We start from the raw sequence: 15688 nt of genomic DNA on the forward strand, positions 1-15688 counted from the left end.
CACACAGAAGCAACCAGGGCTCTTCATTGAATCATTATGTTTGACTGTAAATTTTGAAGACCAGTCCCAACTCTGATAAAGATGCTCATGTCATTCTCGTCTCACACCAGTGAGGGACTGAGCTCAGCTGCTTCTCTGACTCCACTGGGAGGCTTGTAATCAGGTGTCACACTTACTCTGTGTGGCCATAGGCTTTGCTGGGCAGTGGACAGAGCAGGTGCCCTCTCTGCTGTGATGCCAGGCCAGAGACATCACTGAGCCCCAGTTGGTAGCCTGGTAGAGAGAAAGGAAAACTCCTTCTTTAGAAACATTTGACAGCATAGGCTTGAATGCACGCCTCCTTCCTCGACATTTTGCAAATCTCCCAGATGCTTCTCAAGAGTCGATATCAAGTATTGAACATTACGTGAGTTTCTTGGTGTCTCTTTTTCCTTTAATAGAGAATCATTCAGTGGAACTGTTTCTTCCTGTTTCTAGTCCCTGAGACAAAGTCTGAAGCTCTTCTGAAAAAAAAGTCCTTATTTTTTTACATTCAATAAATAGGACATATTATGATACTACATAGGTTCAAGTGTTAAAAAAAAAATCTTACAGAGTATGTGCCGAGACTTAGGAGGCTTTAAAAATGCTAAATGAGGAAGTTCTGGTTCAGTAGAGGCTCACACAGCTCCTGAGGGGAAAACTCCAAAGCATTAGAAAATTTTTTAAACCATAAAAATTGCCATCCTGAACAGTGAGGAATAGTTTACTTGGGGCAAGCAGAGTGCTTTATCCATATTGATCCATCGGCATTTGCTATGATTACTGCTAATTCCTTTGTAAATCAACTCTTCTTGAAACTTCTGACAGAAAATAGATAACAGAGGATGAATTTGGTTCCTAAATATTTATGGGAGTTGGATCCTGTATTATTAGCATTTACCTCATTCAGTTACCTGAGCTAGTCAAGCTTGCGTTTTTTTCTAACCGCAGGGGTGGGGTGGGGGAATGTTAGGTGTAGTGGGGTGTTAGGTGTGGGGGCAGGCAAGAAGATGGGTGCTATTTTAATAAAAGGAAAATAAAACAAGTTCCAGCCTTAATATGCAAAGAGATGGAGGCAGTGCTGGTGAGTGAGATAATAATGTCTGAATAAAAAGTCCCCTCAGCTCTTTTTTTTCTTTTTATGTGTAGCAAAATAATGAAGTTTCTGCTTTGGACACATTCAGTTATTAGAATTTGCTAGAGCAGACTGACAGTGTATGATAATAATGATGATAATAACAAGCACTACAGATCCATACCTGCCCATACCTGCCCCCTATCCCAAAAATATTGCAAATGAATTTATGGTTGGCAGGAAATTGAGTGGCAATTTGGTTGAAAACAAATGTCAAAAGTTAGGAATGTGCAAATTGTTTTCCTGTTTGATTGGAAACGACTATACAATGCAACATAATCACACGCAGGCACCACAGTCACAGGTTCACACGCCAACTTACCCTACTCCATCAGGCCTCATGCCTGGCTTGGAACTTCCTCCTTTACAAGCCCTTCATGGCCACTCCCTGGTGGCTTAGATGGTAAAGCGTCTGCCTGCAATGTGGGAGACCAGGATTCAATCCCTGGGTTGGGAAGATGCCCTGGAGAAGGAAATGGCAACCCACTCCAGTACTCTTGCCTAGAAAATTCCATGGATGGAGGAGCCTGGTGGGCTACAGTCCATGGGGGTCGCAAAGAGTCAGACACGACTGAGTGACTTCACTTTCTTTCTTTCTTTCTTTCATGGCCCCTCAGGGTAGTAAAATTAACCTCAAAATAAAACAAGCTTCTGAGGATGAACTGAAAGGGGGAAAGAAAATGCAAGAAAGTAGAGGGCCCCACACTTCAGAGGGCCCAAGGGATTGTGGCCAGCAAAGGTGGAATCAGTGACCCCTTAGTTGAGTCACTGGGGTTCTGCCTCCCTCATCTTATTTGTGTGCTGACCATTTGCTGGCATCTCAGTTTCCTCAGTCGTTCCTGAACACCTCTAGCATGAAATCTTGAGTCTGTTTCGTTTCTCACCAAGCTTCAGACATCCCTGGAGGTAAGCCCTTCTTGGGTCCTCTCCAAAGCAGTCAGAGATGGTGAACAGCTCACCTGTGAACGTCTCTCCTCCCACGATACAGAGGCCAAAGGGAAGGATCTAGGACACAGACCCTAAATGGGTCACAGGAACAGGGAGGCCCTTATGAAACCTGCAGGATAAGGGCAACTCAAGTGCAGCTTTGGAATTAATACTGATACCCATCTCAATATTGCATGAGCTGGAGGACTGCATCTCTTTTTTTAAAATTAAGCTTTTTATTTTGAGATAATTGTAGATTCACACAAGGAACAGTAACAGAGGGATTTCCATGTACCCTTTGTGCAGTTTTCCCTAGTGGAAACATGTTGCAAAGCCATGGTACAACCAGGATATTAACATTAGCACAATACACCAACCTTCTTCAGAGTCCCCCAGCTTTATTATACTCCTCTGTGTGTGTTTAGTTTTATGCAATTTTATTCTGTTTGTAGATTTGTGCATCCATTATTACACTCAAGGTACAGAATTATGCCATCGTGACAAGACTCTTTTTTACAACCATCGTCATTCTACACTCCTCTCCCCCTAAACCCTGGCAACCACTAACCTGTCCTTCATGTCATAATTCTGTCATTTCAAGAATTTTTATATTAATGGAATCATATAGTATTTAATCTTTGGGAACTGGCTTTTTTCATTCAGGATCATTCCCTTGAGAATGGTCTCAGTTTTATTAGAATAATTGGGAGGTTACCTCATAGTCAGGTTAATTATGTCTCTCAGTTCAATGGATTATAAAGTTAACAAGTCATTTTAACATACAGTATTTCATGTAATCATCTCAGCAGAGTAGAAACAAAAGGCTTAAAACAAATGACAAGCATGGGTGACAGGATTCCACTTTCCAGCTGTGGCAGAGATTGGCTGGCTCTGCATAAAACCTGCTTCCTCATCCTCCAGGGCGTTCACCTGGGCTACATCTCCCACCTTCTTTTTTGGAAAGATATGGCCATGTGACTGGATTCTGGGCCGTGGCAAGTTTATGCATATACACACACACACACATATGTATACACACAAAGCAATTGTATAATTGTACAGTACAAAAGCAATTGTATAAACACATATATAAAGCAATTTATTTATATATGCTGATATATAAATACATTTATCGCTGTGAATATGTTCTATTATCATATTTAGGTGATGCGTTCCAATCCGGCCTCTCACACATGTCCTTCCATCTTCTCTTTCCTTCTATGGCAATCTTGGAAGCTGAGGTGGAACTTGGTGGAGCCATCATTGGGCCCACAATCCTGACTTAACTCTCTGGGATCTCTTGACCTTTAGAGTTCTGAGTCATCGGGGGTGTGGGGATGGCTACTGTGGATCTGGAGGCAGCGGAGGGGAGGGAAACAATAGCAGACTGACACCTCCTTTCTTGCCATTTCCTCCCAGGTCTGGTGGGGCTGCCTCCTGTCCTAGAGCGTGGACACGTGCTGCACGGCCCTCACACGTTCAAGGCAGTGTCCTTAAGTGACCTGAGGAGTTTCTCACAGTTTTCTTTGAGTTTTGTTTTTTTATTCCTGTAATTCTTCTGGAAATTAATTTTAAGGAAGAGAACGGTGCTAATTCAGCATCTCTTTAACCATTCTTTGTAGATTTTTATGTTTGAATTGATACTGTTATTGGGCTTCCGTGGTGGCTCAGACAGTAAAGAATCCGTCTGCAATGCAGGAGCCTCAGTTTTGATCCCGGGGTCAGGAAGATCCCCTGGAGAAGGAAATGGCTACCCACTCCAGTATTCTTGCCTGGGAGATCCCATGGGCAGAAGAGCCTGGTAGGCTTCAATCCATGGTGTCACAAAGAGTCAGACATAACTGAGCGACTAACAGACACACACATATATGTTATTACAAGAAAAAAGGGAGGGGAAAAGTAGTCTTAAATGTGTTTAACTGAAACTGTGTTTCAGGCGTGGTCAAATTCCTGTGAGTTTGCTGGGTGAGTGAGCTTTAGCTTTTCTGGATAATCATACCAACACAATGCAACTCAGACTGAGTAAGGAACTGAATTCAGGAAAGGAAAGTGAGGGAGCCGTGGAGTTGGGTTGACTCTTAAGATGCAGAGGAACATGCCTCTGTGTTGTTCCAGCCTTCCTGAATGTTCCTGCAGACTTCCTTCTCATTTCTGCTCATCTTCTTTCTCTCATTACCACCATTCAAAGATGTTTTTAGTTCTTGTCACTTCTTTAGTCTATTGAGACAGATGTTTTTGAAGTGGCATGTTTATCAGCAGAGGAAAGGGATGGCAATTCTTTCCACATGAATAGCTGCAAATGAAAAATGGCTTCTGGAACTTACCTTTTGGCAGCCTGGCAGTATTTCATCTACTTTTCCCTCCACAGTCTGCAGCATGGCCTGTGGTCAATTCTGAATGATGCTCATTCACAGCTTTTCTTTTTCATTTATTTCTTTTTCCTGAAGAAAAATGACCAAAAGAGTGGGTTCATATATTAACATGCTTTTCCCATAATCTCTGCCAACCTAGAGTCAGACTGCAGGGTTTTTTACACTGTTTCCTTTTAATAAAATATGTGAGCTGGGTGATAGTAAAAACAAGTAAGGGATAAACTGGAACTAGTTCTTTAGAAGACCAAAAGTGATGGTGGGGAGAACTCCTTTCTAAATTACTGTATTGTGTTACTGCAAGAACTGCAAAGGAATAAAGTTGATGTCAACTCTAAAGGGATTGAGACTTTAACCCTGGGTCCTAATACTTCTGGAAGTAAAAAATATGAGGCTTCTCTCTTCAACCAGCAGTGCTTTCTGCCTGGTGTTCATAGATTCCATGGTGTGCGCACATACTCACTCACTCAGTCTCATACCCAGGCATCCTGAAGGGAGATTTACTTGGTCAAAAAGTAAGTAGAAGGCAGAATATGCAGGACTACTCCGCAGCATAGCCGTGTGAAAGCAAAAGGAATGCAAATATTCATTAGAAAACCCACAGTGACCAGGAGAGTTTGTAGTGTTTTCTTGAGTGGACATCTGAAGAATGGATCTATGCTAATGGGATGGAAAAATCACACATAGAGTAGGATAATCAGAAAACTATTTATACTTGGTTTTTAAATTTTCCTTGCAGCAGATTTCTTTGCCTACTTATGTTGTGTTTATGTCACTATCAAAGCATGTGTGTCAGTCCTTACATATGCCAGCTGGATGTTGAGAGGAGAGGGCTAGAATAGTGAGGTGGTCAAGGATACAGGCCCAGACTAAATGTTTTATAATTAATCTTGATATTTGGTAATATAAGTCCTTCAGATTTGTTCTTTATAATCAAAACCATATTTGGCATATTTGGTTATTTGCATTTCCAAATAAATTTTAAAATCAGTCTGTCGATTTACACCAAATGACCTGTGATGAATTTGTTGGGCTAACATTGACTCCGTAGGTAAATTTAGACAAAATTCATATTTCTAAAATATTGAGTTTATAATTTAGGAACATATACTATCCTTATGTTTATTTAGGCCATTTAAATTTCTCTCAATATATCTTCCGCTGGAGAAGGAAATGCAACCCACTTCAGTGTTCTTGCCTGGAAAATCCCATGGGTGAAGAGCCTGGTGGGCTACAATCCATGGAATCATAAAGAATGACTGAATACATATACACACACACAATAATATCTTACAGTTTTCGTAGGGTACTTTTTTATATGTTGCAGGATTTATTTTTAGATACTTTTTATGTTGCTGCTTTTGTAGATAGTACCATGTTCTCATTGTTTATTGCTGTTTTTCTAGTTATCTTGCTTAATTCACCTTTTGCAAATAATTTATTTGCCAATTCTTTTAGGTACCCTAAGTATTATTTCATCTGTAGTGACAGTTTTATTTTTTATTTCAAGTCCTCATATCTTTTATGCATTCTGTTTTCTTATTAAACTGGTGAAAAATTCTCATAAAATCTTGAAGAGAAGTAGTAGTATTAGACTAATTCAACAGGAAAGTTTTCCATGCTTCAGGATTATCTATGATTCTTTGCTGTATCATTTCTGTTTTAAAGACCCAGTATTGGAAATTCACATTCATTCCTTTGCTAAGATATTTATCACTTAGATGCTTAAGTCTTTTATGATGATCATATGATTTTTCTCTCTTGTTCCTGTTAAAATAGTGAATAACATTTATTCATTGATTCAAAGTGTTAAACCAACCTTGGATTCTTGTAAGTTTGCTTGGATTCTTACTATTTGCTTTCTCTTCTATCACTGGATTTAATTTGTTAAAATTTCACTCAGGATGTTTGCATCTATGTTCATGAGAGAAACTGTCATAATTCTTTTCCTATGGTATCCCTGTTTGGTTTTGGAATCAAGAGCATGTTGGCCCCATAAAATGAGTTGGAATATGTTTCCACTTTAGCTTTTCTCTGAAAGACTGTGTTAGTTCCTCTTCGAATGTTTAGATAGATTCATTGATAAAGTGCTTTAGCACTGTAGTTTTGTTTGTGGGAAAACAGTAAACTATGGATTCAGTTCCTTCGATAAGTATAGAAATATTCATATTCTATCCTTTTTTCCGTCAGTTTTGATAAATTTTCATATAATCTTCCCTTTTGATGTAAAATTTTAAATGTACCTGCAGGAAAGTACTTATGATATTCTTTTATTGCAGATTTGTAGGATGTTGTTTCTGATGTTGTCTACTTGTGCCTTTTCTCTTTTTTCCTTGATCAGTCTTGCGTGGCCTTTAATTAAGGTTTCAAAAATATAGCTTTAGTTGATTATCCCTGTTATTAAGTGTTTTTTTCTACTAAAGTTTTGCCTTCATGTTAATTTTTTGTTATCTTTATCAGAAAATATATTTCTGTTGATTATTTATGTTTTTAAGTTTGTTTCTACTGAAGTTTTGCTTTTATGTTCATTTTTTTGCTTTTACTTTATATGAATTTATTTTTTTCTCTTTAAAATTTCTTGAGGTGGATAGTGAAGTCACTTATTTTCAGATTTTCTCCTTTTCTCATATGTCCCCATAAGGGCTATACATTTCCCTCTAAGTAGTACTTTACTTGAGTAATTCAGGTTTTGATGAATCATATTTTTATTAGCATTTAAAATTATATTCTGATTTAATCTTTGGTTATTTAGAAGTTTCTTCATAAATTTTCAAGCATTTGGAGTATATCTAGACATTTTTTTTGCTACTGATTTCAAGCTGAGTTCCACTGTTGTCGTAGAACATTATCTATATGATTTCAATTAGTTGAAACTTGTTGAGGCTTTTGCTGTTACCCAGCATAATGTCAGTTTTGATGAATGTTACGTGTGTGCTTGAAGAGAATGTTTTATTTTGCAGCTGGGTATGGTGTTCAGTACATGTTCAGTTACGTCAGTTTTATGAATGATGTGATATAAAATCTTCTATAACCTTACAATTATTTTTATTAGTTAGTAGATTATAAGAGAGGCATGAAAAAATATAGATATGAACCTAAGTACTGAATTTTTTTTCTTCAGTAAAAAGGTAATTAGACCCCGATGATTGACTTACATCTCTTTGTATATCTGCCTCAAATATGTGTAATTGAGAACCATAAAAGTGTTTTTTTTTTTAATTTATGGCATTGACAGTAGGTAAAATTTACATAACAGGGCTATTTCTGCCAGTTTTATTTTTGTTGGTGACTCGATGGACATGAGTTTGAGCAAGCTCCAGGAGTTGGTGATGGACAGGGAAGCCTGGCATGCTGCAGTCCACGGGGTCGCAGAGAGTTAGACACGACTGAGTGACTGAACTGAACCGATTCTTTGTTTTGGTTTGGAGGTCAGCTAAATCAGGAAACCCTGTGCCTAAAACAAGCCATTTCCCAGAAATTGTTAAAAGCAATGATCCGTACTGCCGCCTTGGTCATGCAACACCCTAAGCAGAGTGCTGCCACATGAGAGATAATATTCATACGCAGTGTTCAGGGTACCAGACAAGCCTAATCACAGCAAAAATATATATAATTGTCCTACTCACAGAGTCCCTACGGTCTTCTGCTCTGCTGCTAGATTGATCTTTCTAAAATGCCAATCTTATCATGCCACTCCCATCCCACTTAAAATTTCTCCAAGGGCTCCCCATTGTCTCCAGGAGAAAATGAAATTTCTTTAGCTTGGTCTGCTAAGTCCACCAGGGTCTGACTTCCACTGTCTTCTGAAGTTTTATCTCTTCTTGTCCACTGAGTTCCAACCACATTGGGATTCCTTGAATGCATCACCATCTTCCTGGTCCACCAAGTTCTCCATTCTATCTTGCTGGCCTGGCTGATGTCTATCTGGCCTCGATACAGCTCTGATATCCCCTCCTCTAGAGAGGGTCTTGTCTAGAGAGGGCCTTGTGACTGGGAGATTCCTCTCCTGTGTGCTTTCTTAGCACCCCTGTCTCATGCCCCTGTCACGCTTGCTGTGCTTGTGGGGTGAGTTCTGATTGGTCATCGTCTTCCCTAGTTGAGAGAAGGCACGGCATATTCCCACTTTGTACTCCTGGAGCCTGTCACAGTACCTGCATTCAGAGAGCACCCAGACAAGGCTGAAGGGATGTTTCAAGTACCACAATGTTAATTATAGAAACAAACAGGTCTCCAGAAAAATATTCAGATGTATCATTGGATGACATTAAAGCATGAGCCTGAAATCCCATTTGGAGGAGTTGTTTCAGTTTGCTTTCTATGGCATTTAGGTAAGTGGCAGGAATGGGAGTGACATAGAGGAAACAGGTGTGTGGAAAGTACACAGAGACGCCTTTGCTTTGCAAATACATCAATGTGATGAACTGAGATGGTGGTTTTTTTTATTATTCAAATGAAGTTTTAGGGCTAATGATTCACTGGGACATGGATGGGAAGTGCTGTAAAAGATCCAGTTCCTTTTGACATTCTTTCAAACTAAACAAAGCCTGGCTGAGACAATAGCCTTTGTAAGCTACACTGGCATTTTAGGACTGCTTATCCATTCTCAGGGAGAATAACCTTGGACAGAATGGACAGATAGAAGAAAGCATGTTTCATGGCTTCTTATTCCAGTCTATTTTTGCTTGTGTTTTTCTGATTTTATTCCAGCAGCATTTAAAGCTCGATAAATGTATGTGCTCTCGAAGCCTGGTGTTGAAGGGTTTGGGGGAGCTCACTTGGATAGGGAATTGCGCCAAGTCCATTTTAGGGTGCTTGTCTAAGTTATACAATTGAGTCAAAAAGTTGCTTCCTAATAAAGTCAACTTTGTTGGTCCTAGAAATTATCTTTGTGGGAAAAGAAAAGAGACTTTGTCTTTTCTACTTGCCTTCCAAGTTCCAAATTACAGTGGGCAGGTCTTGCCTCATTTAGTTTCTCTCTTCCAAAAGTTTTCTGTAATCCCAGTAATGACATGGTCTCCAGGTATTCATCCAGGAATTGCACTGGACCTGAGGGCACCGGGAGCTGAAGGAATGTAGCATTTCATCATATGCCTTGCAGCAGAGAAGCTTAGAGAAAGCAAAGGGTTTATGTGGAGAAATGGAAGGCAGAGATGGCAGAGGCTCATTCACAATGAGATTATACACTATCTTAAGAGAAAGGCTGCTTCCCTGATGGCTCAGCAGTAAAGAATCTTGCCTGCCAATGAAGGAGATGTGTGTTCAGTCCCTCGGTCGGGAAGATCCCATGGAGGAGGAAATGGCAACCCTCTCTGGTATTCTTGCCTGGAAAATCCCATGGACAGAGGAGCCCAGCAGGCTACAGTCCAGGGGGTCGCAAAGAGTAGGGCATGAGTGAGCACATATGTGTGCACTTAATGAGAAAGGCATCTTGCCAGAGTTTGAAAGTGTGAGCTATTCCTAAAATGGTGTTGCGCTTCTGTACTGGAACTATTATCTGGCAGCCACAGCGACAGGAATGGATGGGGTGCAGGAAACTATGAACATTCACTCAAAAGAGAAACTGTATTATTCTTGCTGCTGTACATTTCCCTTCTCCCTCCCTCCCTTCCTTTAGGTGCCTGGACCAAAAATCCTTTTGAATAGTATTAGAAAACTAGATGTACTACAGCTTACCATGGGACCTATCCTTGGGAACATTGGACTTTTAGGTAAAATGAATTAAATGGAAAAACATCCAGACAAACTTTACTGGGAAAAGAAAGGAAGGCATCTGAGCCTTTCTGCTTAACTAGTCTCTCCAAGTCTCACAAAAATAGTTTGTAGTATGGGTATTAGGATTTTGGCTATTTTCAGACAACTCTTAAGATGGATTGAGTTTTAGGGTAAACCTGTACTATGATGAAAAATAGGTAAGGGTGCCTCCATATTCCCAGAAACCTTAAGACATTTTTCAGGTTTTGAGACTAGTTCGTGACTAGTGGTAAAAGAGCTAATTTGAAAGTCTTCTTTCAAAGCAGCAGTTTCACCAACTATAGGTGGCAGAGTGGGGTGGGGGTCAAGGCAGAATGTTCTAAGAAATAAAAAGGATTAGAGGAGAGGGTGGACTGTGGGGCCAGTGAAGCATCATCCACCTGAGTGCTCCTCTAAAGCCCAACAATATTTGAAAATAAGGATCTGGAATTTCCTAGGGTTTGTGTGGGTGGTTTAGTCACTAAGTCATGTCTAACTCTTGCAACCCAATGGACTGTCACCCGCCAGGCTCCTCTGTCCATGGGATTTTTCAGGCAAGAATACTGGGGTGTTTGCCATTTCCTTCTCCAGGGGATCTTCCCGGCTCAGGGATCAAAGGCGGGTCTCCTGCACTGCAGGCAGATCCTTTACTGACTGAGCTACCAGGGCTTTCCTTTTGTGTGGCAGCTGCATAAAGCAGGAAGCCAGCAGCTATGTGGACAGGGAAAGCTGTAACTTATACCTGTGACAGGTACTAGTCCGAATAGGAGCTGGGTCACTATTTTTTTTACAGTTCTTATAGTCTTTTTGTTGTCGTATTTCATTTCTTTTTAACTTCTGCTCTCAGTATGTCCACTTTTATTACCTATGATTTCAGCTTTCACGTTTGTTTCTCAGATCTGTTTTCCTGAATTTTATTGAACACAAAGCAGATGCTCTCTACAATTTACTTGTGTTTTCAGTAGTGAATCTTCTTTTCAAAAGTGAGTCCTTTCTCTGCAATTTGAAGGTGATTCTCTACTTTTTTTTAATTACTGAATCTTTTTGGAAAATTTTTTTTTTTCCTGGTTAGTTGTCCTTGAATAAAAAGAGGTGAATGTCTCTGGGTGTTTTCCATAAACACCATGGGTGTGTTGTCATAGGTTTCCTTCATGTCTGCCAGGGTGTTGGTGGATCTTTCACTTATCTCATCATCTAGAGAGATGGGAGTGGATATGAATTTCTAGTAAGTCTTAGGCATCTTGAAGATACTCTATTTTTTTAAGTGGAAGATAATTGCTTTACAAGGTTGTATTGCTTTCTGCCATACATCAGCATGAATCAGCCATAGGTTTACACATGTCCCCTCACTCTTGAAGCTCCTTCCAACCTCCCTCCCAACCCTTTGAATATACTTTATTTTGTGTCATTTCTTCTCTGGGTTTGTAGAAGCCACTGGGCTAGGGGTTTGCTTCTGTTTACAGCTCTCTGTTGAGTCAGGCTGGATTACTGGGTTGTAATCCAGTGGGTCACACTGGTTGGCTTACACTGGATACATAAGTGTGGCTGTGTTCAGTGTCTGTCCAGCTCTACTGGTGACTACATCTGGTTGAAGCCCTATGCTGCTGATTTTCTGCGTGTTGTGACGTGATGCCTGGGGCTTTCTGGGAAGATGATTTTCGGTGCTGCTGATCTGAACTGCTGAGTGGGGGCACCACCCTGGGTCTGGCCTGGGGTCCTGGACTACATATTGCAGATTGATGTACAGCTCTTCACGATTCGATCCACAATACTGTACTTTCATGACTTAATTCTCCCAATACTGTACTTTCCCTGGATTGGGAATTATTAATTAAGAATGGATATGAAATTATATTCCATATAGTGTTATGAGTAATTTCAATTGTTTTTGACTGATTATAATTAATTTTTAGTTCATAAAAGGGACATAGGAAGCATTTATACTAGGAATAGGAACTTACCTAGAAAAGAAGGGTCAGTCATTTTCATGTGTAGTTGTCTTTGTATAATGAGCATTATATTTCACCTGCCACTCCGTTTTAATGTTTTTAAACTACTTGTCCATTTTGTCAAGATTGGCTTTGTTGCATTTAAGTCATAAATCCAGAATGCATTTAATTGGAGACCCACAAATCTATCATCCTTGAAAGGTCACTGTCTCAGAGTTTGCCTTAAAGTATTTTGTTTTGGTTTTCTGTAAAAGCATATGAATGATGAAATTTTGAGCTTGTGCACACCTGAGAATATATTTGTTGGCTTCACATATACATGAAAGTTATACTAAATATAGGTAAATATTTGTTGTTGTTGTTTAGTCACTAAATCATGACAACTCTATGTGACCTCATGGACTGTAGCCCGCTAGGCTCTTCTGTCCATAGAGTTCTCTAGGCAAGAATACTGGAGTAGGTTGCCGTTTCTTTCTCCAGGGAATCTTCCCAGACCAGGGATCGAAACTATGTCTCCTGTGTCTCCTGAACTGGCAGGCAATTCTTTACCACTGAGCCACCAGGGAAACCCATAGGTAGATCTAGATATCTTGAATTACACTGTATTATTCTCAAAAACTGGTATTGTCATTAAATTGGTTTCTGATATTTGGCATTGTGGAAGTCTATGGCTAGCTTGAATTTTTGTTACTTTGTAAGTAATATATTTTTCTTAATGCTTTCTTTTTTTATTTTCAGAGATAAAAAATGACAACAGAATATGTTGGATTTTTTTTTTCTGGTTTTATTTGATCCCTTTTCATCTGCTTTAAAGGTTTTTCCTCAGTCTAGGGAAACTTATTTGATTAAAGCTGCTTCTGTTTGTTTCTTAGGGATGTCCTTTTGTAGGAAGAGAGAATCATCTGGTTCTTACCTCTATTTGTCTTATATGTTCCCTCATAATTTCCTGTGTTTTGTCTTCTCTGAGATTTTGAGTACTGCGATGGGTTCTATTTGAGATTCATGTCAAACCCTGGTAGAATTTTTAAGCCCTAAATAAAGGGAGAAAGTTTTTAGAAAGCTTACACTTACCCTCATTTTACTTTGCCAGTGGAGAGTCCAAACAGCTTAGTGGGTAGTTTGGCTTCTGAAGTGAGAGTCAGAATTAGAGGCAGACTTAGCCAGGAACATTTATTGCTAAAGAGCTTCCATTCCTTATTTGGAACAGTTCTCAGGGCTTGCTTCTGCAGTCTCCCCATTCTTTGGCAGGCTGGCTGTCCAGTGTGTGTGAGTGACTGGTACACCCTTCCATGCCAGCTCCCTGTCTTGGGCTGCCTGGGAAACCAGAACACTTCCTAATGCTGCTAATGGGATCCATAGGCTGACTCTCACCTCCAAGTGCGCAGAGGCCTCTGCTTATTTCCTTTGCATTATTTCCCTTTTGCATGATGGAGATTCACAGGTCAGCTAGCCACTACCCTCCATCTAATTTCCTTTGTATTTTACATCACTGAAATTCCTGGAAATTTCTTTTGTATGGCTGACCCTCTTGTCTACTTTTTAAGGTTGATCCTGAGCTTTTCCTCCTTCGTTATTATTTATCATTTTCATGTAGATCTGGAGGGGAGTAGTTTATGCCTTGTGGAGAAGTTGACCTGTCCTCCATTATGAATGCAAGCCTGAGAATATTTTGAAGTCAGAAAAGTAGAAATGGCCTTGGGAAATGGAGACTTGATAATAATCTTAAGTATCCAATACTTTGGCCACCTCATGCGAAGAGTTGACTTATTGGAAAAGACTCTGATGCTGGGAGGGATTGGGGACAGGAGGAAAAGGGGACCACAGGGGATGAGATGGCTGGATGGCATCACCAACTCGATGGATGTGAGTTTGCATGAACTCTGGGAGTTGGTGATGGACAGGGAGGCCTGGCGTGCTGCGATTCATGGAGTTACAAAGAGTCGGACACAACTGAGCGACTGAACTGAACTGATCCTGATAGGATGCCTCTCATGTGGTTACCTGTGATGACCAAGGCCACTGAATAACAACAATGGCAATAATGATAACAAATGCCTTCTAAAATAAACAGTGGTATATGGAGGGGGTGTTAGTCAAAGAGTACAGACTTCCAGTTATATGATAAATAAATTCTGGGCATCTATGTACAACATGATGGTTATAATTAGCAAGCATTGTTGTTGTTCTTTAGTCGCCAAGTTGTGTCTGACTCTTTTTGACCTCATGAATTACAGCATACCAGGCTTCCTTGTCCTTCACTATCTCCCGGAGTTTGCCCAAACTCATGTCCATTGAGTCGGTGATACCATCCAACCATCTCATCCTCTGTTGTTCCCTTCTCCTTCCTTCAATTTTTCCTAGCATCAGGGTCTTTTATAATGAGTCAGCTCTTCACATCAGGTGGCCAAAGTATTGGAGCTTCAGCTTGAGCATCAATCCTTCCAATGAATATACAGGGTTGATTTCCTTTAGGATCGTCTGGTCTGATCTCTTTGCAGTTCAAGGGACTCTCAAGAATCTTCTCCAGCACCACAGTTCAAAAGCATCAATTATTTGGCACTCAGCCTTCTTTATGGTCCAGCTCTCATATCCGTAAATAACTACTGGAAAAACCATAGGCTGCCATTTCCTACTCCAGGGGATCTTCATGACCCAGGGATCAAACCTGCATCGTCTCCTGCATTGGCGGGCTGATTCTTTAGTACTAGTGCCGTCTGGGAAGTCCAAATACATTCAAACTCAATCTTGTCCTCAAAGTGATGTTGTTTGCTGGCTGTCAAACAGCCTGAAGAGTTGTACAATCTCCAAATCTCTGTGGTATTTACAGTGTTCCCAGTTTCTGTCTTTGATAATCTGTTGGCATTTTATTGTTCTTATATGTAGGGAGTCCTTCTCTGTGGGGATGATGTTCATATAATAAGAGGAGAGTTTTATTGTTTCTCTTACACTGTCTGGAACTTGTGCGTCCTCAGTTGTGTCTGACTCTTTGGGATCCCATGGACTGTAGCCCACCAAGCTCCTCTGTCCGTAGAATTCTCTAGGCAAGAATACTGGAATGGGTTGTCATTTCCTACTCCAGGAAATTCTTGAAGAGCAGTGGGAAAAGTCTTGTCCTCAGTACCTCGGTTTATCATCCATCCTCCTTTAAAAAACAAAGCTAGGGTATTTATCTGCTCCTATAGTAATTCTGGGAGAAGGAAATGGCACCCCCCTCCAGTATTCTGGCCTGGAGAATCCCGTGGACTATATCCTGCCAGGCTCCTCTGTCCATGGGGTTGCAAGAGTCGGACATGACTTAGCGACTAAACCACTACCACCAGCACCACCAGAGTAATTCTTCCTGTCCAGTAAAAGAGTCTGCCTTCTTGTATCCCTTCTGCAGCCCTCTGTGATGATTTTGGGGCTCTAAGTCTCATTGCCTGTCTTGGAACACCTGTGGGCCATGAGACTGCTATTCTCTATGGTCACAGCTCAACAAAGTACCTTCACCTGAAGCAGTGTTTGGTGATGTTGCTGGTCATGCTTTACTCTATCCAGTTAGGACCAAAAAGAATTAA

The 15688-nt window shown here is 40.4% G+C and overlaps 1 protein-coding gene across 14 annotated transcripts in view; it reads left to right on the forward strand.

Moving 5' to 3' along the window:
• The window catches only part of PDE1C (phosphodiesterase 1C), a 541038-nt gene that overhangs the window by 390676 nt on the left and 134674 nt on the right, over positions 1-15688 (forward strand). For 2 of the 14 annotated variants that reach the window (XM_069588083.1, XM_069588085.1), the window contains exon 1: positions 8547-8780. The exons of 11 other annotated variants lie outside the window; for them this stretch is intronic. In XM_069588083.1, the coding sequence (XP_069444184.1) occupies positions 8770-8780 (11 nt within the window). In that variant the 5' untranslated portion in view covers positions 8547-8769. Of the gene's footprint in view, positions 1-8546; positions 8781-15688 lie in introns of those variants that run through there. One more of the 14 variants, XM_069588084.1, reaches the window with a different exon arrangement.

This window comes from Ovis canadensis, chromosome 4, assembly GCF_042477335.2.
Source record: "Ovis canadensis isolate MfBH-ARS-UI-01 breed Bighorn chromosome 4, ARS-UI_OviCan_v2, whole genome shotgun sequence".
Classification (NCBI taxonomy): domain Eukaryota; kingdom Metazoa; phylum Chordata; class Mammalia; order Artiodactyla; family Bovidae; genus Ovis; species Ovis canadensis.